The following is a 27,962-nucleotide window of genomic DNA, read 5'->3' as shown; positions in this document are numbered from 1 at the left end:
CTAAACCAGCATGCGTCTCCAGCCAGCTCGGTTCCTAGCTAGCTGTCTCCAGATTCGCACGCCAAGTTGGTTGAGGTCTTCACACACCTGAGTCGCGGTCTCTACTGCGCCGTCCCTCGGGGTAAGATTCGAAGACCTTCCGGGCTGAAACGTAAGCCGTTGGACTTTAATTCTGCTAACTAGGTCAGTGTCGCTGTACAGCCCGTACAGTTCGTCGTTATATCTTCTCCTCCATTCTCCATCTGGCAGACGGGACCAAAAATCACCCGAAGAATTCTTCTCTCGAAGCATCCTAAGACGCTCTCATCTTTCTTTGACATGGTCCAGGCCTCAGCGCCATAAATGAGAACCGGGTTGATGAGTGTCTTATAGATGGTGATTTTAGAGAGGACTTAACTTCTCAATTGAATTCTAAGTTCAAAGAAGCAGTGATTTGCAAGAGTTATTGTCTGTTTTAATAGCGGTGCCTGGACAAAGGCCTTAACTACTTCAAAAATATAGCTGTCCATGGTGACGTTTTGTCCAAGACATCGTTGTTCAATGTCCGTTTTTGATGGAAGCATTACTTGGTTTTGCCCTCATTTACCACTAAACCCATCTTCTTCGCTTCCGTCGAAATGCTCAAAAAGGCTCCACTTACATCACGCTTTGATCTTCCAATTATGTCAATATCATCTGCGTATTCGAGTAATTGGATGAACCTTTGGAAGATTGTGCCTCTAGTGTTGACGGTTGAATTTTGCACAATTCTCTCCAGAACGATGTTGAAGAAGTCGCATGACAGTGCAACGCCTTGTCTAAAACCTTTTTTAACATCAAATGAATCGGTAAGATCTTTTCCGACCTTGATAGAGCAGCGAGTATTCTCCATCGTCATTCTGCACAAACGGATAAGTTTGACAGGGATGCCAAAACTAGACATGCTCTGTAGAGCTCTTCCCTATTGGTCATACGCGGCTTTAAAATCGATAAAGAGGTGGTGGGTATCGATTTCCTGGGTTTTTTCCATGATCTGCCGTGGTGTGAATATTTGGGTTGATAGCGTTATTCCATACCGAACGCCGCTTTTGCTTTGCCGATGCGACAGATGACATTTTTGTCGTTTTCGTTTCGATTGAGACGATACTTCCAAAGTATTGAAAGCTCTCCACTTTTTCCACTGGTTGTGAGGAAATATTTATTTGAGAGGATGATGGGGTTCCGAGGCTGAACATTTTTATTTTGCGGGATTAATTTTCAGCTATACAATTTCTGCTTCTCTCTCCACACCTTTTTATCATTTGATTGAGATCCATGATCTTATAAGAAAGTAAGCAAACATCGTCCGCATAATCCAAGTGCTTTAAATAGGATGTCAAATTTCATTGGATCACTCCGATATCTGACATAGCTGCGCGCAGTACATCGCTTATCACCAACAAAAACAATATTGGCCCTGTCTGACTCCGCTAAGGATTTCGAAATCATCTGACAACCTACCATTGGATCCATCATATGCTATTTTTTTTCTGGGATGCCTCTCCTCCTCAAAGCTAACCAGATGTACTCTCTGTTGATGCTATCAAAGGTCTTCTCGAAGTCGTTGAACAGAAAGTTTATGTGGTGCTCGATTTTTAACGCACTGTTCACTGTTTATTCCGCAGGGTGTTGATGTGATCAATACAGGAGGATCAACCGCGGAATCCTGGTTGTTCGTCATTGAGTGTGGCCTCAAGGTGTTCTCTGATGCGTTCCAGTATACCTAACTTTTCCTACTATTTTGGCAATGACTGGTAGAACGCAAATTCCTCTCAAGTTGTCTACTTTTATTGGGAGCTTAACGATAATTCCTTTCCACTCATGGGGGAAGCTTTCGGTGGTCCAGGCTTCTTTTATGAGTAGATGAAGCAGTTCGCTTGATGACGTTGGCGCTGCCTTTAAAAGCTCTGCGGGAATTTCATCGAGTCCTATTCGGGGATTGGTTTGTGTGGACGCTTCGGAGAGCAGTAGTTGTTTCCAAACGATGTTGAATTTGGGGGCTCGTGTTATTCAGTTGGATCTTCGAGCTGCAGCTGTACGCAATCTTAGGGTAGATATCACAAAGTGGTGGTCAGGTGGTCAAGTCTAATGTCAACGTCTCTTCTGTTTCGAACATCCAAGAGACTGCTTCTAAGACGTCGACTATTCGCGAAGCGATCAATTTGGTTGGAAGGCTTGCTGTCGATACTCATCTAATTTTATTACACAGTTTGTGAAACTCCCAACCTTAGCATTGAAGTCTCCCCTAACCAAAATAATATCTCTGGGGGTGTGTTGTTAAAGACGGATCCTGGTTGAGTGTAAAACCATTCTTTCTTTAAATCATATGCAAGCTTCGTCGGAGCGGAACACTGTATAATGGTGACGGGCCGTACTCTACTCTGAAACCAGGCTTTGATAAGCCTCCCACGGAAAAAGGCTCCTGACTGCCGTTTTTATAAGGAGTAAACTAACTCCAGCTTCTCGAGTGCTTCCGGGCGCATGACCAGAGTAGAGCAGGATAGTGGTGCGCGTCAATGACTTGTATTTGCCCGATCCCGACCATTGCTCTTCGGTTAGCCTCAAGATATCTATAATGTACCGCATGAATTCTTTCTTTAATTGGATGAACCTGGCATTATGCGGACCTTCAATCCCTGCGTTTAGAAGCATCCTCACATTCCAGGAACCAATCTCTGTCCGGGTACAATAGTCAACGAGTTATCATTAATTTCGGTTTCGGTTTCCATAGCGGGATGGAGATCAGTTACGAAGAGTGCTAATCTCCGTAACCTATGCTAAAGAGTCAGGGAACTTCGCCCTGGTAATTTTAGCCTACTTAAGTATACATAGGGATACAGAAATCATTGCCCGGGCACCACCACGAGGAGGTAAAGCAAGAACTTCGACATGGCAAGAAAGTTGCAAGTTTTGGGCAATTACTAATTCCTGGATTTTCGGAAATGCTGATCTGAATATATCGATAGAAGGTCAACCATTGGACGATAGTTGGTTCTTACGATCACGGCCAGTAAACCACACATCACGACCTTTTTTATTGTGTGAGAAGTTTTGGGTAGAATAACTTTGATTGGTCACAAAGATTATGCAATTTCACACCGTTAGGTTTTTTTTCTGTGAGGTTTCGCAAAAGACAGAGCTTACGTAAAGAATTCCCAAAAACAAAATATACATTTGAAAAGTGTACAAATCAAGGCCTTTATCTTGTGCTAAATTTCCAGTTCAAAAATATTCCAAGTGGATAAAAAAGTTAAAAATAGGTTTTGTAATTCCACAAAGCTTGAAACATTTTAACTTTGAAAATTAAAATGTCAGTACCGTGACAAAAATAAAACAGAGTAATTAAAATTTCAATTTATTTTTGTTTTTCAATCATATTATTTATAACAAACAAAATAGACATGTATCTGAAACTTTTTTTTAACAAAATTGTTTTGAATCTCATAATCAGACATTTTTCATTTAAGAATGAATGTAAAAAAAAAACATTTTACACAACATCTCCAGATTCCGAAACACCCGCCAGCATCAATTAAAATTAAATTATTTTCCCAAAAATGAAAATGAAAACGAAAAAAAAATTCAAAACGAAAACGATCAACTTTAAAAAGCACCTAATTGAAAAATTCCTTTCAGCTCAGTCATTCAACCCCACACAAATTTGCTTTTCATTTTATTATTAGTCCTTTTACGTACTTACTCCTTTTTTACTTAACAAAAACCATTTCAAAATTCGTGAATGAATTCAGTTTTAATAATTAGCATTCCGACCAAACACAGAGAAGTTAGGTATACACATTGGAATATTTCCTCTCGCCTCGGCTATACCCTCACACATACGCTCCATTAGCCTTTTTTGCCGCAACAAATTAATAAACTTGCCCTAAGTAATTTTCTTCCCTTAGATGATATATGTTACCCCCACCCCCTCCCAAAAAAAAGTTGGGTTTTCAAAAAGTAAAAAATAAATGCCACATTCAGTGAGAAATAAGGTGAAAGGTATTCTCTTTAACCACATTACCATTACCACACTCGTATTCCCTCAATTTTGCCTCATTAGATCGTGTGGTTAGCACTGTATCAAAAGGTGAGGGAGTCTAAACAGTTAAAACTCTCGGAGCCGGATCTCAAATTTTTAAGATTATTTTTGAAAGGCTCATCTTAGTCAGAATCGAAAAAGGATTTCACTTTTTTAAGCTCTTTCTGAGACCAACATTTAAAACAGAATTGTTGTCATTTAAAAAAAAATGGGAAGTGTTCAGAAAAAAATCAATAAAATTAATAAAAAATTATTAAAAAGTTCATCAATCAATCAATCATCAATCAAGGAATGTTGGAAATGAAACAACCTTTATTATTAAAACTCGACAAGAAGTCCTAGACATAACTCTTATCTCTTATACTATTCACCATATGAGCTTGGACTGGAAGGTAACCAAAGAACACTACTTCCCTGATCAAAGATATGTCCAGTTCAATATAAAAATCCTAATCCATTGACTTTTTGAAACTATCGGACAATTTACTGGGCTACAAACAGGAACTTATAATAAATTTTACTAAAACCTGGAATATCTAGTCCTTCCCCTAACGCTCACCTCCTCTTTGAATAGATCGCTACAAATTACCTGTCCACTTATGCTCATAAGAGGAAACCACAATGGTGGGCCTCAGAGTTTGACTGGCTCAGAAGAGAATGTACGAAACTCTTTAACCGAGCCAAAGCCACAAGGCTAGCCTCTCACTGGGATTCTTACAAAGAATCCCTATAAGAATTTATAAGGAGGCACTAAGGAAATCTAACTGATCTACCTGACGACTCTTCTATGGCACGATAAAAAAAACTTCTGAAGCGTCCAGATTACGGAAAATTCGTTCAACTAATCCAGCGATGCCAAGTTGTCTGAATAATGCAGACGGCTCCTGGAAAAATTCAAGTGAAGAATCGCTGAACTTACTGCTGGATACTCACTTTCCTGGTAGTTCTCTTACCGCAACTTGCAAGAATCATATTCGATCAAGTTTCAAAACAACAGATCCACAAGGTCTGATCACAAAGGACAAGCTACAATGGGCTCTCAACTCAGCCGAGCTTCAAAAAACTTCTGACATAATTGTACCAATCCTTGAAACTTGAGGCAACTTTTACCAGCTGTCTTTAACTGTTCCATATTCCTTCGGCATGGAGAGAAGTTAAAGTTGTTCCTATACCCAAAGCAGGTAAATGCTTGCAAGTCAATCCTAAAGATCTATGACCTATAAGTCTATCATCATTCCTTCTTAAGACCTTAGAAAGATTTATTGCTATCCATTTAAGGGCAAGTATTGATAAAAGACTTCTGTCTACGTCTTAACATGCCTACTGTAGAGGTGAATCGGTTTAAACGGCGTAGAATACTCCCCCCATCATAGAGACTTCACTATGGTTGCTTTTCTTGACATCGAAGGTGCTTTTAACAACGGGGACACATTTGCACTAACATCTCTAAGCGTAGAGACTCGCTTGGGGAGTTGATTCATTTAATGCTGACTAGTAAAATAATTAACTCAAAACTGGGCAACTCTTGTGCCAGAAAATTCGTTAGCAGAGGGGCACCACAAGGTGGTGTTCTATCCCCTCTCTTCTGGAACCTTGTAGTAAATGAAATCCTAACTAGTCTGGTTGCGGATGGTTTCAGAGTGATTGCTTGTGGGGATGTAGACTAATACTTTGGGCTTATCGGTGTGGACTGGATGTTATCCTACAGAAAACCGAATTAGTCCTATTTTCGAGGAAATACAAGATTCCATTTGTTAACCCTCCCTATATTAAAGGAATCCAATTAAAGTTCCCAGATGAGGCTAAATGCCTGGGACAGTTTGGCTATGTATAAGCGGATCGCTTCTCACGATCCCATTTGCAGCACTGGACATCCTACTCTACCTAACACATCTTGATATACTTAGCAAACAATAAGCTGCAAGCTCTGCTATTCGCCTCAAAGCTTCCTCGCACTGGATTAACAACAATATTAGCCACTCCGTATTTCTTAGATATTGAGAATCAATTCGAAAGCATACAGACTACACCATACTATGATTCGACAGAGATTTCTATAACTCCAAGATCTTTCTGGGAGGATAGGACATTCTTAGAAGATGGGTCAAAACAAAAGAAGTTGTTGGTGGAGGTGTGTTCTCTGAACGACTGAAGTTAAGTCTCTCATTCGGCATTCCCAATCATTGTATCGTGTTCCAGGCGGAAATTTTGGCAATAAAATAATTCTTATTCTGGCTTAAAGAAAACGTGATATCAATATCTGATATCCGTATTTTCTCAGATAGTCAGGCCGCTTTCAAATCTCTGGACTCTGTCTCTACAAACTATATAACAGTCCCCATAACTCTCCATCATCTCTACTGGTACAGTGCAACCCATTCTACCACGTTTGGCAAATGTTGGCATACCAATCGCTACTTGTAAACTATTTCCAATGCAGTTTGCTATGAAGAAGGCAAACACCAGGTGGAACAACATCACCGCGTGTTAGGTCACAAAAAACATCTGGCCTACACTAGATTTCAAGCTATCAAGGTGCTTCTCTAAGCAGGTTGCATATAAGCTCATATAGGGGTCATTACGGGGCACTGCGTAATAGAACAGCATGCCAAGCGCCAAGGCGTATTCTCAAATGACTTTTGCGGAAGCTGTGTGGTTGAGGAAGATGAAGAAACAGTTCATCAGCTTCTCTGTACCTGCTCTGCTCTAGCTCAAAAAAGACAAGAATTACTTAGGAGAATTCTTCTATAACTATTTTAAAAAGCTAAATCATATTAGGATAATCAGCCTCTCACGTTTCACAAGGGGCTCAAACTGGTTTCATTGAGCTTAGGAGAAAGCCTCAAGATTCATGTGGTATCACCATTGGCCATTAAACTGGCCCATTTCATCGCAGACAGCCACTTTAATCTAACCGAACCTATCAATCAAGACGCAGTTTGATCTAAAAAAAACCTTGAATAAAGACTTTAAATATATAACTATAAAAATAATGGTTTCAACTTTTCTAAATGAGAGATTTGACTGTATACGTAATTGGTTGCAATGCCTGGGTGTGTTAACTAAACCAAAACTGACATTTAGAAAAAACTCTCTTAAAACAAAAAATTAATTTGAAGCCCCTACAATGAGACATTTTACTGTATCCTTAATTTAAGTGAGCATTTATGTGGAAGAAAGGATTATTTTCATTTAAAAAATGTGAATATGTATTCTATACGAAATACGTATTATGTACCAACATGAAGCTTGTAAAAACAAAACAGATTTCAACTTAAGATCTCATTATAAGACGGCGAGTTTCAAAAAGAAATCTAAAATAAGAATGCCACCGCCATGCGTTGTCGATGCTCACAACAGGAAGCCAAAGAACTTTTCTATGAACTTGACGGAACGGGTGTCACGTATATTTATAACACAACCTAACACAAAAAGGAATTTATAATAAAAAAACAAGATTCTATTAATGTGATATTGCATGTCTGATGTTGTTGTTTTTTTTTTTTTGAATGAAAGCAAGGACGTTAAATCCTTACAAAGTTTTTAAGTTTAAGAAAAGGACGATATTTGAAAAGATGTGTGTTTTTGCACATTGTATGCAAGTATCGTTTATAAAAAGAAATGATTTTCACAATGAGTATAATATTAATTAGCAAGAGCGAAGGGTAAATAATAAATAAAAATAAATAAATCGGGGAAAATATAAACGGTATTTTTCAAGTTCCAAAAGTTGATGTTACTGGGGCCCTACTCTGTATTTCGTTTAGAAAGTCAATTCTTTTCGAAAGCGGTTTTTGTTCCAAATTGTATTTCATTTATTCGAAAGACATTCAAAACGGAACAAATTTAACTAAATAATTTTTCGGACTAGTTTTTTCGAGTATCGAATTATTTCTTATGAGATCTGTCAGATTGAGAAACCATAACAAACTTTGCAGTCAAGAGATAATTTTTATATTTTAAGAAAGCATTTATACTAACTAAAGTTGTGTTTTTTTTGGCATTCTATAAATAGTAAAGAAGAAAATTCAAAAGAAAACGCATCGGCAGTAAAACAGATTTTTGTATTTAAAAATTGGTACAACTGAAATAAGATCTGTCAGAATAATAATAAAAGAAACACACAAATAGAACAAAGTTTTGTGAAAATCAAAAGTTAAAATAAACTTCAGTAAAAAAACTAACTAAAACAATGTACAATTTTCAAGAAGAAATGGCAAGAAAACATCTGGAAATTGAGATTATATAAAAAAAATTCATTTAAAAGTTGCAGCTTTGACATAAAATAAAAACTTCAAGAATGGGGTTTGTTCGTAGACTACTACATTAACATGTGGTACTGAAGCGAGCTTGAAGCTCGTCCCAATTCTTTATATAACTAAATCGAGTTGAAATGAGCTTGATTTACTTGATACCAGTCGGGGATCGGAGTCAAATCAAAATTTGTGAAGAAAAATCTGTGTGGAGGAGTTGGTTTTACAGATAATCCATTATGGTCTGTTTATTTGCAAGTTTGCGTAAAGAAAACATAGTTTTGTTTTAATCAAATTTTTAAAAAAATGCATGGAGTAGGTAGCGCATTCTTATATGTTGCTGAACTATTTATTCAGTTTTTCATTGTTTAACACGAATCAAACTATCTCACTTGCACTTCATAAGAAACATGGAAACATCATCTGCATTTTGGAAAGTGCTGTCAAACTTAATCATTTTTAAATCTTCTTGTGCGGTGGAAACACCATTAAGATTTATTTAATCTGATTTAAACATTTAACAACTTAATTATCTTTTTTATTCTTGCAAAATACACCCAGTTGTTCCATTTTCATTTACAAATCTAAATAATATAAACAGTAACAGATTGATTTTTTTCGCCAATGAAAAACACATGATTTCGAATGCACAACTACTCAACGAACATTGCCATTGAGATACGAATGAAATATCATTCGTACCAACATTTGAGAACGAAATCACATAAGATCCATTCGAGATTCGTGTGAATGTCAAAAACCCATCCGTAGTAAGATTCTACTTTTTTATCGGTAGTAATCATACTGCGGATATTGTTTATATTCGTGTAAAATCCTACTATACTATCGATAGATTTTCGAACAAAACACTATTGTTGTAAGACATTCGAAACGGAAAATAATTGTACTAAATAATGTTTACTTTTTTCGCACTAGTTCTTTTGAGTATCGAATTATTTCTTATGAGATCTGTCAAATCGTGAAATCATAGCTAAACAAATTTTGCAGTCAAGAGAATATTTTTTATTTTTAAAGAAAGAATTTATTCATACATTTTTATTATAACGATAAAAAACATCATTTTATTGTATGAAAAGATTAAAAATGATTTTTGTTTATTATTTAAGTTTTGCACAGAACTTTCACTTTTCGAAGGACGTCGAAGGCATCGGTGGGTCTTCGACATTCAACTGCGATGCAAGCCACTGGCATGAGTTGTTCGACGTTTGTTTGGAATCATGGTGTTTTAAATGACTTTTGGCCAAATCATGCCAGCACATGCAGTTTTGGGTAACCTTTAGTTAAACTTACATGCATAAAATGCTATTAAAAAAAAACAAGCAGATTTTCCGTTTGAGATAGCTTCTGACATTCGGAAACGAGCAAAATTTAATGTTCCACCATTTATGCAGTAAAAAAATTTGACAGCTGACAGCTTAGAGGATTATTAAGTGTCCTGACATATTAGGATAATTTTTTATAGAAGTCGTCTAAAAAGAACTTTATTTTAAAATGTTCATGGTAGAGTAAAAATTCAACAATAATACCATTTTTGAGACACTTTATTAGTTAGAAAGGAATTGTGCCGATGATGCATTCAAAAATGTCGTTTGGATGTTGCATGGATGTTTAAACTAATTACAGACAAATGCAATAATCTTATGAGACAATATTTCTAGATCCTTCATTGTCAACCATTATTTATGAAATCTGACGATTTTAAAGAGTGATTACGTTGTAAAGGCCCAATGATGAATGTGAACTGCACCTAAACGCCAAGTTCAAGTTTTTTTTTCTGCATTTCAATTGGTTACATTTTAAGGCCCAATGTTGAATGCGAACGGCACCTAAACGTCAAATTCAAGTTTTTTTCTGCATTTCATTTGACATTTGTCAATTTCAGCCTAATTCAATTTGAACCATGCATGCACTTGTGATTTCGGCCAATTAAATCGTCAAAATGTGCGTTAAATCGGAAAAATCGTGCCACAAATTTCAGAAAACCGGGTAGAAGATGTGAAAACACCAGTGTATGAAAGTATTGGTGCTTTTCGCGGTAATTTGGTTGAAGAGGCGCCCACCTCAGCTCGTCGTAGTGTCCAGCAATTTCACTTCTGACGCTAATTGATGATCATTATGCATAAAGACTTGCATTTTTACGCTCACAAGGTGCAATTGACTCAAGAACTCAAGCCTTAAGTTTCTATAGGAAGGGTTATCTCACGTGGTAGATATGTCGATTGGCCACAAAGATAATGTGATTTGACACCTTTGGACTTATTTATTTTGAGTTATTTGAAAGAAAAGGTTTTTGTTCTGTAGTTGAACCATATAAACAATTACAAAAATTTTCTCAATAATTTGTGTTTTACTCAAAACCAACATTGATCTATAAAATGTTATCCCTTATAAAGAGGTTTCCCATAAAATAATCCATTTTGAATATCCCACTGTTTTGACTATTGTCACTTTAGGGGCTGTCATATTTTAACATTTTTATAAATAAAATAAAACACATCCGAATTTTTCAAATTAAAAATTGTTTGCTACAATTGCAATTTTACAAGAAATTTTTTGTTGACTGTGTTATTCCCCGAAGAGGTGATCACATTTAGACATCTCATTTGTGTTATTTAACACTTTTGAACTTTTTCTTTGAGCTCACTTACAAGAAAAAGTGGATTTCAGTCCTCCACTATCAAAAAAGACCTTTAAAATTATATTTTTTTAACTATTCTTTATTTGATCAGTGTGAACTAAGCTTTGAACTAAAAAAACTCTGTTCGATAGCGAGATTCACTGGTACCAATCAAATCGAGTATCGATATTAATATTCATCGATATCTTTCTGTCAACTTGGCGCCTCGATTTCTCTCATATCTTTTTCATTCTTTTATCGAAGAGGACAAATTGATTTCTCATTCATACCTACATCATTTTCCCACTCATACCTTAACAAACAAAAACAAGTGGTAGTGGATTAGTTCTTGCAAGATTGAACAAGTTTCTCAAACCAACAGTTCAATTGTGTTCTCTCGTTAGTTTGTATCGTGATCGTTTCGTAGAAAAAGAATTATTTAAGAAAAAATTAATACAATTAATATAAAAAGTAAAAAATTCGTTTAAAATGTTTATAAAGTGATAAATTATACATTCAAGTGTTCTAATGTTCATAATTTATTAGATTTAAAGTGTTTTTTAGTTTTATTTTTTTCATTCGTGAACAAAAATTGTGAACGGTAAAATTTTGAGAGCTCAGTCGTCGTCGTGTGCGTGCGTCGCGTCGTCGGTATTGTCGACTTCGGTTTGGGTAGTGTAGTGCGAAAAATGAAATCGAATTTCGGGCATATATTTGGGCGCTTAAATTCAAATATAAATTATTTTGAATTGAAAGAAACGAACAAGTGGTTTAATTTTTACGTTATTTGTGTCTCTATTTTTTCGTTGAAAAAAATGTATTTGAGAAAAAATTTCGAATTTTTAAATTGTAAATTTCTTAGCTAAATAATAATACAAAGAAATTAGTTAATGACATATTAAAGTGTTATAAAAACCAGACCATAGATAATCGGTGAAAAGTGTTCTGTTTACTAATGTTGTATTACAATACAAACTTAAAATGGTAAGTAAAATTTGTTTAAACTCAAATTATTTGGTAAACCAAGTTATTTCTTTAAAAAATATTGAAACATTACTAAGAACACATTTTTATATTAATTTTAACATCGTTGAATATAAAATTTTATCCCTAAACAGTGCGTAGGGAATAGAAATATTCTTAAGGCACCAATCCTTTTATATGGGGTTCGCCATCTAAAGTTTTTTGTTTGTTCAACTTGTGGTTATTTCGTGAATGGTAACATTTAGCTCATGTCTGATTTGACAGATAATTAATTTTAGCCTTTCGCTGAACGCATATGGTTGTGTATGAGCTTGAACAACGCTGGGAACAATGCTTAGAGATGATGCCGATTTTGGCAAGAAAAACATATTTTGAGATAAAATGAACTTCATTTTGATCTTGATGGATATGTAAACAAGCTAAAAACCCGCAAGCATACATTATAAAGCCGATACACCTAAAACGAGGCATAATTGGACCATTTTTCTTCGAAAATGAGCAAGTGGCCGTTACAATAAATGTCGATCGTTATCAGGCCATGCTGAACGAATTTTTGTTCACAAAAATTGAAGAGGAGGATTTTGGCAACATTTGATTTCAACAGGACGGCCAGCACGGCCGGCGCTACGTGCTACAAAGCCAAAGCAGAACTCGATGTTTTTATAGCATTTCCAAAAAAAAGTTATTTGTCGGACCCTGTACAATATTCAAACACTATTTCAGAACAATTTTTTTTTATCAATTAAAACATCGTTGAATATAAAATTTGGCTCAAGTTTCCATTACCACTGCACGAGTTTTGAAGCGGTTTTTGTTAATTGATAGATACATACGTATGTAGTGCAAATATTTAAAATGTATAGGAGTTTAAGATGAAGGAAACATTTGTTTCTATTTTAAATTAATTTTCAAAGTTCACTTTTTCACATAAGAAACGCCCAAAAATGCTTGATTTTGAAATATAATCACTGTTTTTGGTTCAGTGTTGCCATACTTGATTTTTTTTGTTTTGATTTCTTTGATTTTAGTGCTCAATTGCAAAAAGTACTTTGCATATGCCTAAAATCGCACCCACCCCAAGTCCTATAGTGATCCGAAACAGGGGGGTTACAGGGGGGCCGCTAGCCTCCTCAGATACCTAGCTAAGTAAGTACGCCCGCCGCCGAGCTATAAGTTCAAAAAAAACATGTTTTAGGCTCGAAAAAACGAAATACAAAAAAAGTACGGTTAAGTCCGAAAAAGAAAATTTTTTAACTTCCCATAGGAAATTATTATATCCCCATTTGTTGAATTAAAAAGTTTGTCATTTCTCGTCGTTTCAAGATCCCTAGAGTCGAAATAAATGATTTTTAGAAAGATGTCTGTGGATGAGTGTGTACGTACGTTCGCTACGTTTTTTTTTTTTTGTCCGTCATAGCTCAAGAACCAGAAAAGATATCGACTTCAAATAAATTTTGTTATACAGATAATATTGAAGAAAGATTCAAAAAGGGCTCTCACAAAAATTTCGTTGGTGTTTTTTTTTTTTACCATAGCAGTTGGTTGTTGGTGTTGGTTAACCCGAAATATCTCACGAACCAAGAGACTTGAATTAAATTTTATAGTATATAAAGTAAAGTGATAACAAACCAATATATTTTTGGATAAAAATCCAATTAGCTGTTTTTTTTTATAAATCAAATAAACTGAAACAAAATTGGTACCTCGAAATTTTTAAGAACAACACATGATTTTATCTCCAAAACAATGTTTTGTAAAGACAAATACCGTTTTTTATATCTGGTTTTTGAGAAAAATCGAATGGACAGTTTTTTTTACAAAAAATAAAAACCTAAGAAACATAACAAAAGTTGGTAAAAATTGATTTTCCACTCAAATATCTTTTCAAAACTATTAAATATTGGCTTTAAGCTAACTTTATCTTTTAAAAAATATTTCTGTCAACATTTAAAAAAATTTGAGAAAAATCGAATTGACAGTTTTTTTTTACAAAAAAAACATAAACAAAATTAACTAATTGGTTAAAATTTAGTTTCGACTTAAATATCTTTTCAAAAACTTGAGATTATGGCATCACTTATTTTATCTTATAAGAAATATTGTGTTCAACATTCGGTAAAATTGTGAGAAAAATCTAATTGACATTTTTTTTACAAAAATAAAAAAAATTAAAAAACAACAGAATTAAAACTTGGTACAAATTTAATTACGACTCAAATAGCTTTAAAAATATTGTCTTCGAACCCTTTTTATTTCACAGAAAATATGGTTTTCGGTAGTTTTTTCTTATAAAAATCCAACAGTCCGTTTTTCATAAAAAAATAAAATCCACAAAAAATAGTACGTAAATTTGGTAAAAATTGATTTTCGGTAAAAATTTAGGAAATGCCACTAAAATTGGTAAAAACTTGTTTTCGACTAAAAATCTATTTAACAAAACTAGATTTTCAATTTCTTTATATGAAAAATATTGTGGTAATTTTAAAATCTTTAAAAATAATTCAACTGACAACTTTTTTAACCAACACGAACACCTACAAACCTAAGCAAGACAAATCGACAGACGGGATGGAAAGTTATCAGTGTGGGTCGCATCCCAACCTCTTTTTTTATGACTTAAAGGTGTTTCCTAGCCTTAATATTTAAAACATGTTCTATTGAAACCCCTACCTAAAAAAAATCAGAAGGAAATTTGTGCTACGGTATTAGAAAGTCACCCCTAAATTGTATCCCTAAAAAGTGCACAGTGAGTACGAACATTTTTAAGACACGAACCTTATAATATAAGCAATGACAATTTTATATCTTTTCGTGGGTATTTGAATATTTTTGTTATTTTAATTTTTAATCTATAATAGGAAAATAAGTTGGGTTTTCCTTCTTGACGCTATAACTTTAAAACGCACACACCGATTTCTACGGTTTTGCATTCGTTAGAAAGGTCTCGGGCTCCGTGAAGTTTATAGCAGACAAAATTCAGGAAAATTTCAACAGAAAACGTTTAGCTTCCCATCTAAAGCTATTGTGATTCGTTTCGATTCGTGAAATTGAAAATTTTAAAATTTTTTACGTTACAAAGCAAAGGCCCTATATTTTAAACCAAAGTTTACTTTCGGGAACCTTTTTTAGTCAACAATATCTCTAGAAGAGTCAGACATGTCGATTTTAAATAACGTTTGTTTTAAAGATAATAAGAAAAAAAAAATGCAAAAAGAATTTTTAAACAAATTTAGTGAGCGTTTTTTTTATCATAGAGTAGAAGAAAAAAGTGAAAAATTTGGTTGATCCCAAATCCAGTTATATAAAATTCTGTAATAGATACACTTTCTGAGCAATTTTAGTATAATTTCGAAAACAAACAGTTTTTTTTTAAATCAAAAAACTGAAACAAAATATTTGTCACGTAGAATATTTTTAGAACAATAAAAAATCTATAATATAAAATGCCCAAAGTACGACGTGCGAACATCGGCCGCCGAAAAAGACATGCAAGCCAGCAACAAGTGTTGCACAGAACTTAAGCGAAGAAAGACTTAATATATTAAGAGAAAATGCCCGATTAAGACAACTGCGAATTACAGTGGTGATGACTATTTACATTTGGACCAATGACGACTGTATGCCGATATTGCGGAATGCGTTAAAGTTCAAAAGAGAAACGGTTGGATAGTGCTGCGTTAGTGGAAAAGTCAAACTGGATCCAATACTTACGCCACCAAAACCATTGTTTGATGGAAGTGATCCCGAGTCCAACCATTTTCTTCAATACATCCTTGAAAACAATAAATGCTTTCGCATGACGTCCTTTACAGCTAACGCCTGCAGATGAATTGAATGCTTGCCTGAAGGTATCACTTTTGTGGAATAACGTAAACACATTATCGCTAACCACTAAGATGAGAGTTCAACTTCAAAATTATCAAAGTGCTGCACAATTTTCCAATCAATTGTTAGCTATTGGAAATGGAAAAGTGCCATTTGATGCGAAAACTGGTATAATTACTCTTACCAATGACTTTTGCCGATTTGTAAACTCTCAATTAGCTCTAATTGAAAATGTTTTCCCAAACATTAGTGAGATTTATCAGAGTTATGCTGGGTTAAGTCAACGAGCAATTCGCGCCGCAAAGAAAAATGATGTACACTGGCGCTGCACTGGCTGGCGATTTAGTGACATACAAATCCGTTAATTCCATAAAAAATCCCGATGAAGTAGTCAATTATCTAACGGAGTTTTTGAACCCTCTGAAGTTACCAGGATTTCCACCACATAACTTGCAACTTAAAGTTGGTTCAATTATTATGTATTCAGTAACTTGAATCCACCGCGACTTTGCAACGGTACTCGACTTGCGGAATTCGGTTATGCCGAATTTGATTAAGACAACCAATATTAAAGGTAAGTACGCAGATGAAAATGTATGTATTCCTCGAATATCAATGATTCCGACTGATCTTCCGTTTCAAACGATTGCAATTTCCAGTTCGCCTTGCGTTCGCAATGACAATTAACAAGTCGCAAGGCCAATCGCTTAGGGTTTGCGGGATAAATTTAGAAAATCATTGTTTTTCAAATGGGAAGCTATACTTTGCGTTCTCACGTGTTGGGAAAAAATCCTCTTTTTTTGTGTTAACGTCAGACGTGGTTTACCAAAGAGCACTTCAACTAAACGGATAATTTGCGGACAAGTTTAACGCTTCGATTCAATATTTACTTTGAATTCACTTTCATTTTTTACTTAGAGTAGTTCGACTAAATTACACCTCATTTTTGTAATCGAAATGAATTCTTTACTGTTTTGAAATGAAATAAAATGTTTCCTTTTCAAATAAAAAGAAAACAAATGATTTACTCGTATCTTCATCTTTTAATCCCCAAACAAAATGTTACAAAAAACGAAGCCATCTGGCGACGAAACGGAGTTCGCCGGGTTTGCTAGTTAACTTTCCATAGGTAGTAATTGTAATGGGTCCGATTTATCAAATTGAAAATTTTGACATTTCTCGACGTTTCAAGGTTCCTTTGTCACCTCCAAAATTTTACGACTAAAGTATCATTTCATCTCTAAAACAATTTTGTGCAACGAAGAATAATGTTTTTGACGACTGATAAAATTTTGAGAAAAATCGAATTGACAGTTTTTTTCATAAAAAAAAATCTAAAAAAAACATTACTCAAAGTTGGTAAAAATTGAATATCGATTCAAATATCTTTTCAAAAACTTTAAATTTACTTACAAAAAATAGTACGCAAATTTCGTAAAAATTGATTCGAGTACATATAGACAAACTTTTAAGCGAGACAAATCGACAGACGGGATGTGAATTATCAGTGTGGGTCGCATCCCAGCCCCTTTTTTTTCTTTAAAATTGGAAATTTTGTTTTAATTTGAATTCTGGCACTACCGTTTTTTTTTCTTGGTGCTTCATTAAAAATTAATAATATTATTTTTGTTTTATTGCAGGTAAGTCTTGATGATTTAAAATATTCTAAGGAATTTGGTAAGTTATGTTATGTTCCTTAACTTTTTACTTTATATTTGATATACTAATACAAATTTTCCGGATAAAATATATGCTACTCTGGATGGCCTTCTTTTGCTGTAACATTAAACATCCTTTCAGAGCGATTATAAGTTTCATACGTAAAAAAATTTCGGAAACGAACCCGGGAAAATGATTGATAATTATTAAAATATTTTGGTGGTAAATCTCATAGGTATTCAAGAGATTTAAGCTTTTAGAACGGGATATCAAAAGCTAGACAAAACCCAACATTTTCCTACAGTTTTCTTGTCCATAAAGAATATGTAAGCTTGTGCTATCTTAGACATATTTTTCTAGAATTCCAGTTAAATAAGTACCAGTATTGATTTTAGAATCTCGGTGTGGTTTAAAAATCACAGCCTTTTCAGTTTGGATACGAAGTTAAGACAATACTTCAAAAAATTTAAAATCATAATTGCATTTTCCCGTCTCTAAGTGAAACGCGTACCTATAAAACCAACATTTTTGAAATAGTTTTTTACAAACACATGAATTACTTTTAAAAAAATTAAAAGGTTGAAAAGCTTCTTCGATGATTTAAGGCACGGTCGCAGAACATGAAGATATTTGTCTACCCAATTGATCCGTTCATTACACCAAACATTTGTTTTATAGAGTGGACACTATATTTGAAATAGAGTCTTGGAATTTCTTGTAGTATCAGACAAATAGCTATGAAATGGTTAATATCGTCACGCTCATTTCTGTTACAATAATTGCAAAGAAAAGTTAGATCTGACCTATTCCGCATCGGTAATTCAAGATCAATATTTCAACCCTTGCTCTGAAAATTGTACCTATAGCTCTCGCAGAAAGTCTACTATTGAAATAAATTGTCGCATTAGTATTTAAGGAGTGGCTTAGATTTCTATAAATTTCTCTTGTTGACGATGAAGATATATATTTTCATCAACTTTTCGATAACTAAAGACTTGAATATCGTAAGACAAGTGTTAATGGTTGCTTGGAAAACTCGGTATTGAGATCCTAAGCCTATGTTTTTTTTGGGGAAGAAACTTATTTAGTACCTTTACTCGTACGCTGAACATGTTCATTGAAGCTACCGTTAGCAGACATCAACACTCCCAGATATTTGAATTCCTGTACTATTTCAATTAGTTGGTTGTTAAGGAACCACCTTTCTTCTTTCAACCTTCTTCAACTCCGTGCCTCGAATACCATTATCTTTGATTTCTCTGAATTTATTTTAAGGTTCCAGATATTGCAGTACGTTTGAACCCTATTGATTTGTAGCTTGAGAGAGATGATGGCTTATCCGCTAGTATAACCAAGTCATCCGCGTAAAGAAATACTTTTATACGAATATCAGAAAAACAAGCTCCGCAGGGTAAATTATCTGAAATATCATCAATGTAAAGGCTAAACAAGATTGGGCTGAGGATACATCCTCGGGGAAGACCTGCAGTCGTTTGAAATCTCGGCACCTTCCCAAACTGTTGCATAAGTTCTCCATAAGAATGTTTCGTAGATATTAAGAAATTATCTTGGTATACCAAGTGAGGCCATTTTGTAAATGAGAGCTTGTCGATTGACGGTATCAAATGCAGCTTTTAAGTCGATAAAGCAAGCATACATCTTCTTTTTCTTTTGGATAAATTTGTTAGCAATACTCGAAAAAAATATAAAATATGGTCTACCGTTGAAAACCCCTCACGAAAACCAGCTTGAATTCTACCCAACTGATACGTCTTTCGTATAGAACTCTAGAAAATACTTTTCTAAATATTGAAATACCTCTTAAATTCTCAGGCAAGCTAGCATCATCTTTCTTAAGTATTGGAAATATAACAGCTTTATTACAACTCAAGAGAACGCAGGCGGAATCGTATAAGTTGTTATAAACTCCTCTGATCTTGTTTTATTTTACTAATATTAACATTCTTTAGAAAAATCCAAACCAAAGGAATAAGAAAACACATTCAATTTATTTAATTTTAAGTAAATCAAAAACAATTACATTTAAATGCAAAAAAATAACAAAAAAGCATACAAATAAACAATTATTTATTAAAAAAAACATCTAAAATTAAGTATACAGATAAGAGACAAGCTAAGAGGTAGATAAGGAAAAATACGTATAATCAAGGTCCATTTCAAAACAATCATTTTATTAATCTCATCTTCTTTTTATCTTAAATGATAGTTGAATGTTGAACTTTGTCTATTTTTTGCAAAAAAGCAAGCAAATGTTGGCTCTATTTTGACAGCCTATGGTAACCTCCATAGAACAGTATTGATTAAATTTTTGTACATTCCGAATTGAAGAAGTTATTTTAATTAATAATAAACATTTTCACATACATTTTTTTGTAACAAATTTGACATGCTTTTTGATTTTTCATGTTTCAAAAGCTCTAAGAATGTTTTTGAATTGGAGGTCCGTAATTCCAAATTAAATTCCACTTTCAAGAAATGTTTTTCAAATTGTTTTGACGATGGAAATGAATATGCAATTTCGAAAAGGGCATTTTTAGATGATTTATAGGTACTTTGCTAATTAAGCTAAATTTGATTGGTTTGGTGAGCTATTACGAGTACCTTTAACTTTTGAAAGAATGTAGACTTCTTGGCAAATGTCACTATCTATATAGTTTCTTACGATTACTTCACCAGGTTTACTTGGGTCAAAAACAAATTCATAATAAGTCGATACTTTAAAAGTAACTTTTTGATTTTTTGGTACAGCTTTTTCGTAACTTCTCACTAATAATGGTTAAGCTTTAAAAACTGTATTGACTTTTCACATTAAATTTCGCTGTATTCCTTGATTTTATAATCAGATCAGTATATTGTTCATAACTGAACACCCAATCTTCGCGTCTTATTTTACTTTTTGACAACAGAAAAATTTCTGTCGCAGTCATTAAATGAATGACCTCGGACGGGAAAATATGTATATTTTTTGGGCAGACGAGACCATTAAAAATCTGATTTTATTTTTGTTCTGTCCTGGATAGCCTTCACAAAAGAGATCTTTTATCGAATCTGGAACATATTTACTGGTATAATCATCATGACTATAATAAGTACACTGTTAGTGTTCTATCTCCTCTAGGCACATCTGACCATTGTGTTATATCAGCAAATTTCTCGTGTCAAAACTCTTCAGTTAAAGAAAGAGCTCGTAAGAGAACCGTTTGTGCAATACGAAAAAGGGACGGTCTCAATAATTCCTTCAGGATCTTTAACTGGTCACTATGCTTCCTGGATAGTGAAGATGACTCCAGCGCTGATATGATCACAAGTTTAATTCTAATGGGAATGAGAACTTTTATACCGAAGAGGGTTAAAAGTATCAGACCCAAGGAAAACGCTTGGTTTGATGCGAGCTGTAAAGAGGTTATCAGGGCCAAAGAGGAAAGTTTCCGTTGCTATAAAGAAAACCGTACTCAGGAAAGCCGAAAAAAGTTTAAACAAGCCAGGAAGGCAATGTTCCAAGGGCAGTAATAATGTTGTGGTCATTTGTAAGAAAAACATGAAGAATTCTTCCTCTTCTTCGGTTCCTACGCTCGTTGTCAATGACACTCTATTTTTTAGCTGTTTAGAGAAAGCTAATCTCTTTGCTAGGCAGTTCGCCGCCAATTCTACGCTGCCAATGAGTGTTATGACTCCGCCTGTACTTGAGCGAGTTAGTAATTCTATGGGACCAATCTTTTTTTGCACTCGTACTGTGGCAAGAGTTCTTAGAGATCTAAATACACATAAATCCGCTGGTGCGGATGGTATCCCGCTATTGTTCGGAAGAGGTGCTCTTCAACGCTGGCAAAAACACTGCGTAAGCTTTTTCATCTGTCCTACTCCTCAGGTCTCGTTCTGAGTGGATGGAAAACGGCATTTGTCCAGCCTATTCCCAAAAAAAGTTGAATCTGCCTCACCCTCTAACTCCCGACCGATTGCACTCATGTCCCTTCTTTCCAAGGTCATGGCAACGCTTATTAATTATCAGCTCAAGAAATATCTCGAAGATCGAAAGCTTTTTAATGACCGAAAATACGGCTTTCGTAGCAATAGGTCCACTGGTGATCTCATGGTTCATCTCACCGAACAGTGGAGCAAATCTTTACATCGTTTTGGAGAAAGTAAGATTATTGCACTTGATATTTCAAAAGCATTTGATAGGGTTTGGCATCAGGCTCTCTAATCGAAAACGCGTGCTTTCGGTTTTCATGAATGCCTGCTTCATTGGATTAGTAATTACCTTTCGGACCGTTCAATGCAAGTAGCATTGGAAGGATTCAAGTCTGAAAACCATAAAATAAATGCTGGTGTGCCCCAGGGCTCGGTCTTATCTCCAACACTCTTTCTCGCTTTTATTAATGATCTCCTGTCTGCAACATCTAATCCAATACATTGTTTCGCTGACGATAGTACTCTTAGCTTTTTATATTCGTTTTAAGACTCACATCCCTCTTCTTCGGATGTGGAACTGCAACGGCAAAATATGATAAGCTCATTAAATTCCGACCTAAACAGCATTGTTGAATGGGGATTAAAAAACCGCGTGGAATTTAATGCTTCGAAAACGCAATGCTGTCTTGTATCGTTAAAGCGAGACATACACCCTTTGCCATTATCCATGGATGGCACTTGCATCAATGAGACTGAACACCTTGATATTCTCGGTATGTGTGTGACCAACCACCTCTTGTGGAATGATCACATACGCGATGTGTGTTTTGGTTTAATTAGGCGACTCAAGAAATGTTTCGAACCTTCTTATTTGGCTGTTATCTACAAGACTTACATACGTCCAAAGCTTGAGTATAACTCTCATCTCTGCACCTGAAACTTACTTGAGCCTCTTGGATAGTATGGAACGTAGATCATTTAAATTGAAAGATAATAATATAATCATAAGTTCATTTACTTCGCTTGAACATCGTCGTAAGGTCTCTTGTCTGACCCTTTTTTACCGTTATTTTAACGGCTTATGCTCTAGTGAAATAGCCAGTTGCATTCCTCCCCTTAAACAGTTCAACCGTAATACTCGCGATTCTAGGAATGCTCATCAGTATACCCTCGAGTCCAAGTTCGGTAGTACTGTCAAATACAGAGATCGTTCTTTAGCCGTACTACGCGAATGTGGAGTGGCTTACCACACTCTGTCTTTCCTAGTCATTGCAATATTCAGGAATTCAAAACCAATGTGCACCGACATCTCTTTTTAAACCCTCTCTCCTCTTCCTAGTGCTCACACTTTGCCTCTGCATAATAAGGGTAGTAATACCCCCTTGAGTGTGTGATTATTATAAAAAAAATCCCAGAAAGTCGACACTTCGTTTGGACCTTTTAAAGCTTGTACTTGATGATAAGAATAAAACGTTCCTTTTACAGTCTTCATGTTATGTATTGGTACAGAATTCGTATACCCAAAGTTGTCTTTAATAAAAAATGTCTTGTACAGGCAGAGTAGGCAAAGGTGCCGTTTTCGAAAATGTTTATGTACAGGCGATGACGTTTATAGTAGAATTAATACCAGAGATCTGCCGTTTTCGATCTTAATGGACGTAGACAAGTATTTACGTCACATTGGTATAAAAAAACGTATTTGACAAAATATCCGACATCTGCCTTTTTCGAAATTGCATATTCAAATATTTACAAAGCGTGTGTCACTTTGGAGAACGGGAATATAACTAGTGTCTTGATCTTCAAAAAAGTATAACATTTAAAAAATAACTGTTTTGACATGGACAACTTGAATTAAGTGCGCATAGATTTGTTTTTGTTAATGAAAGTAGAATGACATCAATACATTTTTTTTAAAATAAACAATTAAAAAATATACAAAATACAAATTTACATATACATTATGTACAAAAAATGTTTATATTATATAAAAATTAATTTCGTTCAATGTTAGTATAGGTAGATGATGGCAATCACAATCACATTACAAACTAATATTTATAATGTTTCTTTAGTCAAAGCTTAGGAGAAGAAGATTAACTTCACTAATCGAGCATTTTGGAGCTAATTTTTGTAGGTTACTGTTGTTGCTTACCGGATTCTGTGATGTTTTTGTGGATGCTGTCCCTGCAGCAGTTGTTGTTGGTGATTCATTTGTATCAGAATCTGAATCACCAGCTATGGAATTGGACAAACTACCATCTAAGAGTGGTTCTTCACTTGAATTCTCAGGCAGTGGATCCCATTTAAGTTCAGCATCCATTAACTGGCTATCTATATGTTTTGTTGAGAAATTCAAAAATTAATACAATTTAGCAATCCAGGAGATTTTGTTTTGTAGATTTTTTATAAACGTACCCCTTACCCCTGGTAACAGCGGACCTTTAGGCTTATCTTCTTTTTTCTCGTCTTCCCCGTCGGGCTTTTTCTTTTCTTCAGTTGTTTCAGAATCTTTTGTTGCCTCAGTAGTTGTTGGTGGTGGTTTGATCTCATTAGCTTTTGTGGGTTCCTTGGCTTCCTTTTCGACTTTTTCGATTTCTTCGTCAACTTCTATAATCTTGTCAGGTTTGCTAACGACTGGAGTACCGCTGGTTTCTTGTTCACGAGGTATTGTTCCATTGGTATTTTCAGTTGGCTTTTGTTGTCCTCCAGTAGTTCCATTTTTTAATATTCCAACCAAAGGAGCACCAGTTGAAGCCTTGCGTTCAGTTTGCGGAACCTTCAAACAACGTACAAACTTTGTCTAGAAAAAAAAGGAAATCAAAATAGAAATTCCTACTAACCGGTTTGTAATTGAAATTTTTCGTTTGATTTCCTGGAGATTGTTGCATTTTTGTAGCTTGTTCCTTCGACCAAATTATGTCTTCATCAGTTTCACGTTCAATACGCTTCTTGTACTCAAGATGACTGCGATAAACTTCCAATAGACAACATATGACAATTATAACAAAAATTGCTATGAGAATTATGAAGACAACTTGAGTTTGTTCTTCTTTGGTTGAGACATCAATATGTTTGGCAATGTATGGCACTCGAACTGGAGGATCTTCGGCCCAATTTTGACCAGATCCCTAAAGAAAGTTAAGACACAAAAATATTCTAAAACTAATATCAGACAATTTTTGAAATGCTTACCATTGTAAAATTAAGAATAGGTTCTTGTGGTCTTGGTTCTGTAATGTTTTCAAATTGTGCTGCACATTGAGCACTACGTACTCCTTGGAAATTTATAACCGTAATATTATCGGCTCCGGATTTGGTGAAAAGCATATATTCTTCTAAGGGTTTCATAATGTAGTTGTTAACCTGGATGTAAATGTCTGGAAAAATGTATTTAAATTGATTTAAAGATGAAACTGGAACAATTAAAAATCAGTTTTCTTAAGCTCAAAATCTAGAGAAGAAATAAATTAAAGCATAACTACTGAAACACTTAAACATCTTTGGACTTCTCAACTCCGTTTCTATGTGGCCTAAAAGCAGCTTCAAAATATTCGAATCTACTATCAAAATTTCAATGGACTACAGACAAAGATCAATAAGGTCTACAAAAATATATAAACATTCTTCCTCACGACATAATCATTTTGACTGAAACAACTTGGCTAAACAATACATTCTTGGATACGGAACTTTTCGATTTGAATTATCAAGTGTACAGACTTGAAAGACACTGCTTAAATGACATCAGCATTGAAGAAGGTGGACTTTTGCTTGCGGTAAAGAATTGCTTGATATGGACTTTGGTTGACGACTTTCATCAATCTGATGTAGAAATGATTTGCATAAAAGTTAAAACCTTTAAGCTCTCCTAACAACGCATAGACAAAATAAACGAACACATTGAGCCACAAGACGAGCTACTAGTCTAAGGAGATTTCAATCTTCCAAACGAGATCTGGACTAAACAGACGCATTATCACTATCTGGACTAAACAGACGCATTATCACTATCTATCTCCTATTAACATGTCTTCTACTAACGAATTCTTGACAATTGGCGGTCTTTCCTCATGTGGACTAAATCAATTTAATGGGATTGCCAACAACTTCAACAAAATATTGGACCTTATATTCTTCTCGGACACACTCAATGCTGATATTTCTGTAAATTCAGCCAATACCCTACTTGTCGAAGAAGACCGACATCACCCAGCATTAGACCTATCTTTTAATTTAAATGTATGTAATGTTCATAATTTCTCCTAAGAAAATCTTGAATTGAACTTTAAAAAATGAACTTTAATGAACTTTTACACCTGTTTTCAATGTTAACTGGAATCATTTGTTTGAGAACTATGACATTAATGCTATGTGCTATAAATTCTACTGTGTTCTCTTTAACTTTTTTGTATGAGACCTGGGCTCCCTTTTATTCAGTCCATATAAACAGAATAGAAGGAGTACAAAGAAGATTCATGCGCTTCTGCCTCCTTTTCTTCCCATTGTCCAATAGGCTCGAACTTCCCCCGTAGGCTCACGCTCATAAATATTCCATCGCTTTCTAAACACCGGGAGTACATTTAGCTGTGCTTTATTATAAATTTAATCAATGGGTCAGTCATAACACCATCAATTTTGGAACAATTAAACTTTATTTATAGCCGTTCAAGTATTAGAAGACAAGTTCCTTTACGTCCTTTATAAAGCAGATCGAACTATGGTAAAAACAGTCCTCTCAACCAATTGATTTCAGTTTACAACAAGTATTAATTTTTGGTATATTCCGTAAAAGTAAAACATTTAAAATACATTTTTTCAATACTTCCGTTTACTAATTTACTTACTTAAGGTGGTGCTACAGTCCGGGCGGACCTGGGCCTCAACCAACATGCGTCTCCAGCCAGCTCGGTCCCTAGCTAGCTGTCTCCAGTTTCGCACGCCAAGTTGGTTGAGGTCTTCACCCACCTGAGTCGCGGTCTTCCTCTACTGCGCCGTCCCTCGGAATTGGATTCAAAGACCTTCTGGGCTTGAGCGTTGATGTTCATTCGCTCTACATGGCCCAGCCATCTAAGCCGTTGGACTTTTATCTGCTAACTAGGTCACAGTGTTTCTCCATATATGCATACGGGACCAAAAATCACCCGAAGAATTTTTCTCTCGAAGCATCCTAAGATGCTCTCATCTTTCTTTTACAGGTTCCAGCACCATAGTGAGAACCGGGATGATGAGTGTCTTATAGATGGTGATTTTAGATGCTCGAGAGAGGACTTTACTTCTCATTTTCCTTCTAAGTCCAAAGAAGCAGCGATTTGCAAGAGTTATTCTTCGTTTGATTTCAGCGCTGGTGTCGTTGCCTGTGTTTATAGCGGTGCCTATGTAGACAAAGTGCTTAACTAGCTCGAAGTTAAAGCTGTCCATGGTGACGTACTGTCCAAGATGTCGTTGTTCAATGTCCTTTTTTGATGACAGCATATACAATTATGTCAATATCATCTGGGTATCCGAGTAATTGGATGGACCTTTGGAAGATTGTGCCTCTAGTGTTGACGGTTGAGTTTTGCACAATTCTTTCCAAAACGATGTTGAGGAAGTCGCATGACAGTGCACCGCCTTGTCTAAAACCTCAAATGCATCGGTAAGATCTATTCCGACCTTGATAGAGCAGCGTGCATTCTCCATCGTCATTCTGTACAAACGGAAAAGTTTGACAGGGATGCCAAAACTAGACATTGCTCTGTAGAGCTCTTCAATATGGATGCTGTCATAAGCGGCTTTAAAATCGACAAATAGATGGTGGGTAACGATTTGAAGCTCCTGGGTTTTTTCCAAGATCTGCCGTAGTGTGAATATTTGGTCGATAGTGGACTTTCCTAGTTGATCTGCGTCGCCTGGGTTGAGTGGTTCTATCTTCCTTACAGCGGAATTCGGCTCGTCATCGCCTTTCCCTGATGTTCCCTGATCGTCGTTGCAGGCTTCGGTTCAAGTTGGTTGATGATAAGATTTCCATGTGCCCTTGTCGATATTGAGATGTGTAAACTGCGTACTTGCTACTAGAACGTCTCACCCCGCAGCAAAATCGATCAGCCTGAATCCGTTGTCGGAGGTGGTGTCGTGCAGGCTGCATCTCCCGATTATGCCATCAAAGATGTCTCCTGTTCCTAGTTTGACATTCAAACTCAAACAACAAATCCACACCCAAATAGACGCTGTCTTTGTTCTCGGTAGCAGTCGCCGTAGTATACATCGCAGTCTTTTAGTTTGCCCGGTCCATCCCATCGCACTTCTTGGATGGCGGTAATATCTGCCTTGCAGCAGTTTAGGGCTTTTTCTCATTGTTCGGCTGCATGTGGTCTGTTAAGGGACCCACCATTCCATGTGAAGTTCGTTGTCCTTATTTCTTTTGCGTTGGTTTTCAACAGTGAATCCGTCCGTATGCGAGGCTTGTTGGTGCTTCGCAACTAATGTATTTTCTTACGTGGCCAGGAAGTCCACCCGACGGCACAACCCCCAACCTGGAGGATCAGATCTTTAGTATAACTCCAAGGATGGGGAGCCGGATAAACCGTTCCTTACAGGCCTGGGCGCCGAATATGTAGAAGCCCTATAAAGT

At 35.4% G+C, this 27,962-nt stretch overlaps 1 protein-coding gene across 4 annotated transcripts in view; it reads right to left on the bottom strand.

The window, feature by feature from the left end:
• The window catches only part of LOC129948485 (axotactin), a 223,923-nt gene that overhangs the window by 24,693 nt on the left and 171,268 nt on the right, over window positions 1-27,962 (bottom strand). For all 4 annotated transcript variants that reach the window (XM_056059498.1, XM_056059501.1, XM_056059500.1 and 1 more), the window contains exons 16-19: window positions 24,545-24,729; window positions 24,193-24,480; window positions 23,768-24,128; window positions 23,505-23,683 (exon numbers count right to left, since the gene is read on the bottom strand). In XM_056059498.1, the coding sequence (XP_055915473.1) occupies window positions 23,505-23,683; window positions 23,768-24,128; window positions 24,193-24,480; window positions 24,545-24,729 (1,013 nt within the window). The remainder of the gene's footprint in view (window positions 1-23,504; window positions 23,684-23,767; window positions 24,129-24,192; window positions 24,481-24,544; window positions 24,730-27,962) is intronic.

Source organism: Eupeodes corollae, chromosome 2 (assembly GCF_945859685.1).
Source record: "Eupeodes corollae chromosome 2, idEupCoro1.1, whole genome shotgun sequence".
Classification (NCBI taxonomy): Eukaryota; Metazoa; Arthropoda; class Insecta; order Diptera; family Syrphidae; genus Eupeodes; species Eupeodes corollae.
This window is presented reverse-complemented; position numbering and strand designations above follow the sequence as displayed.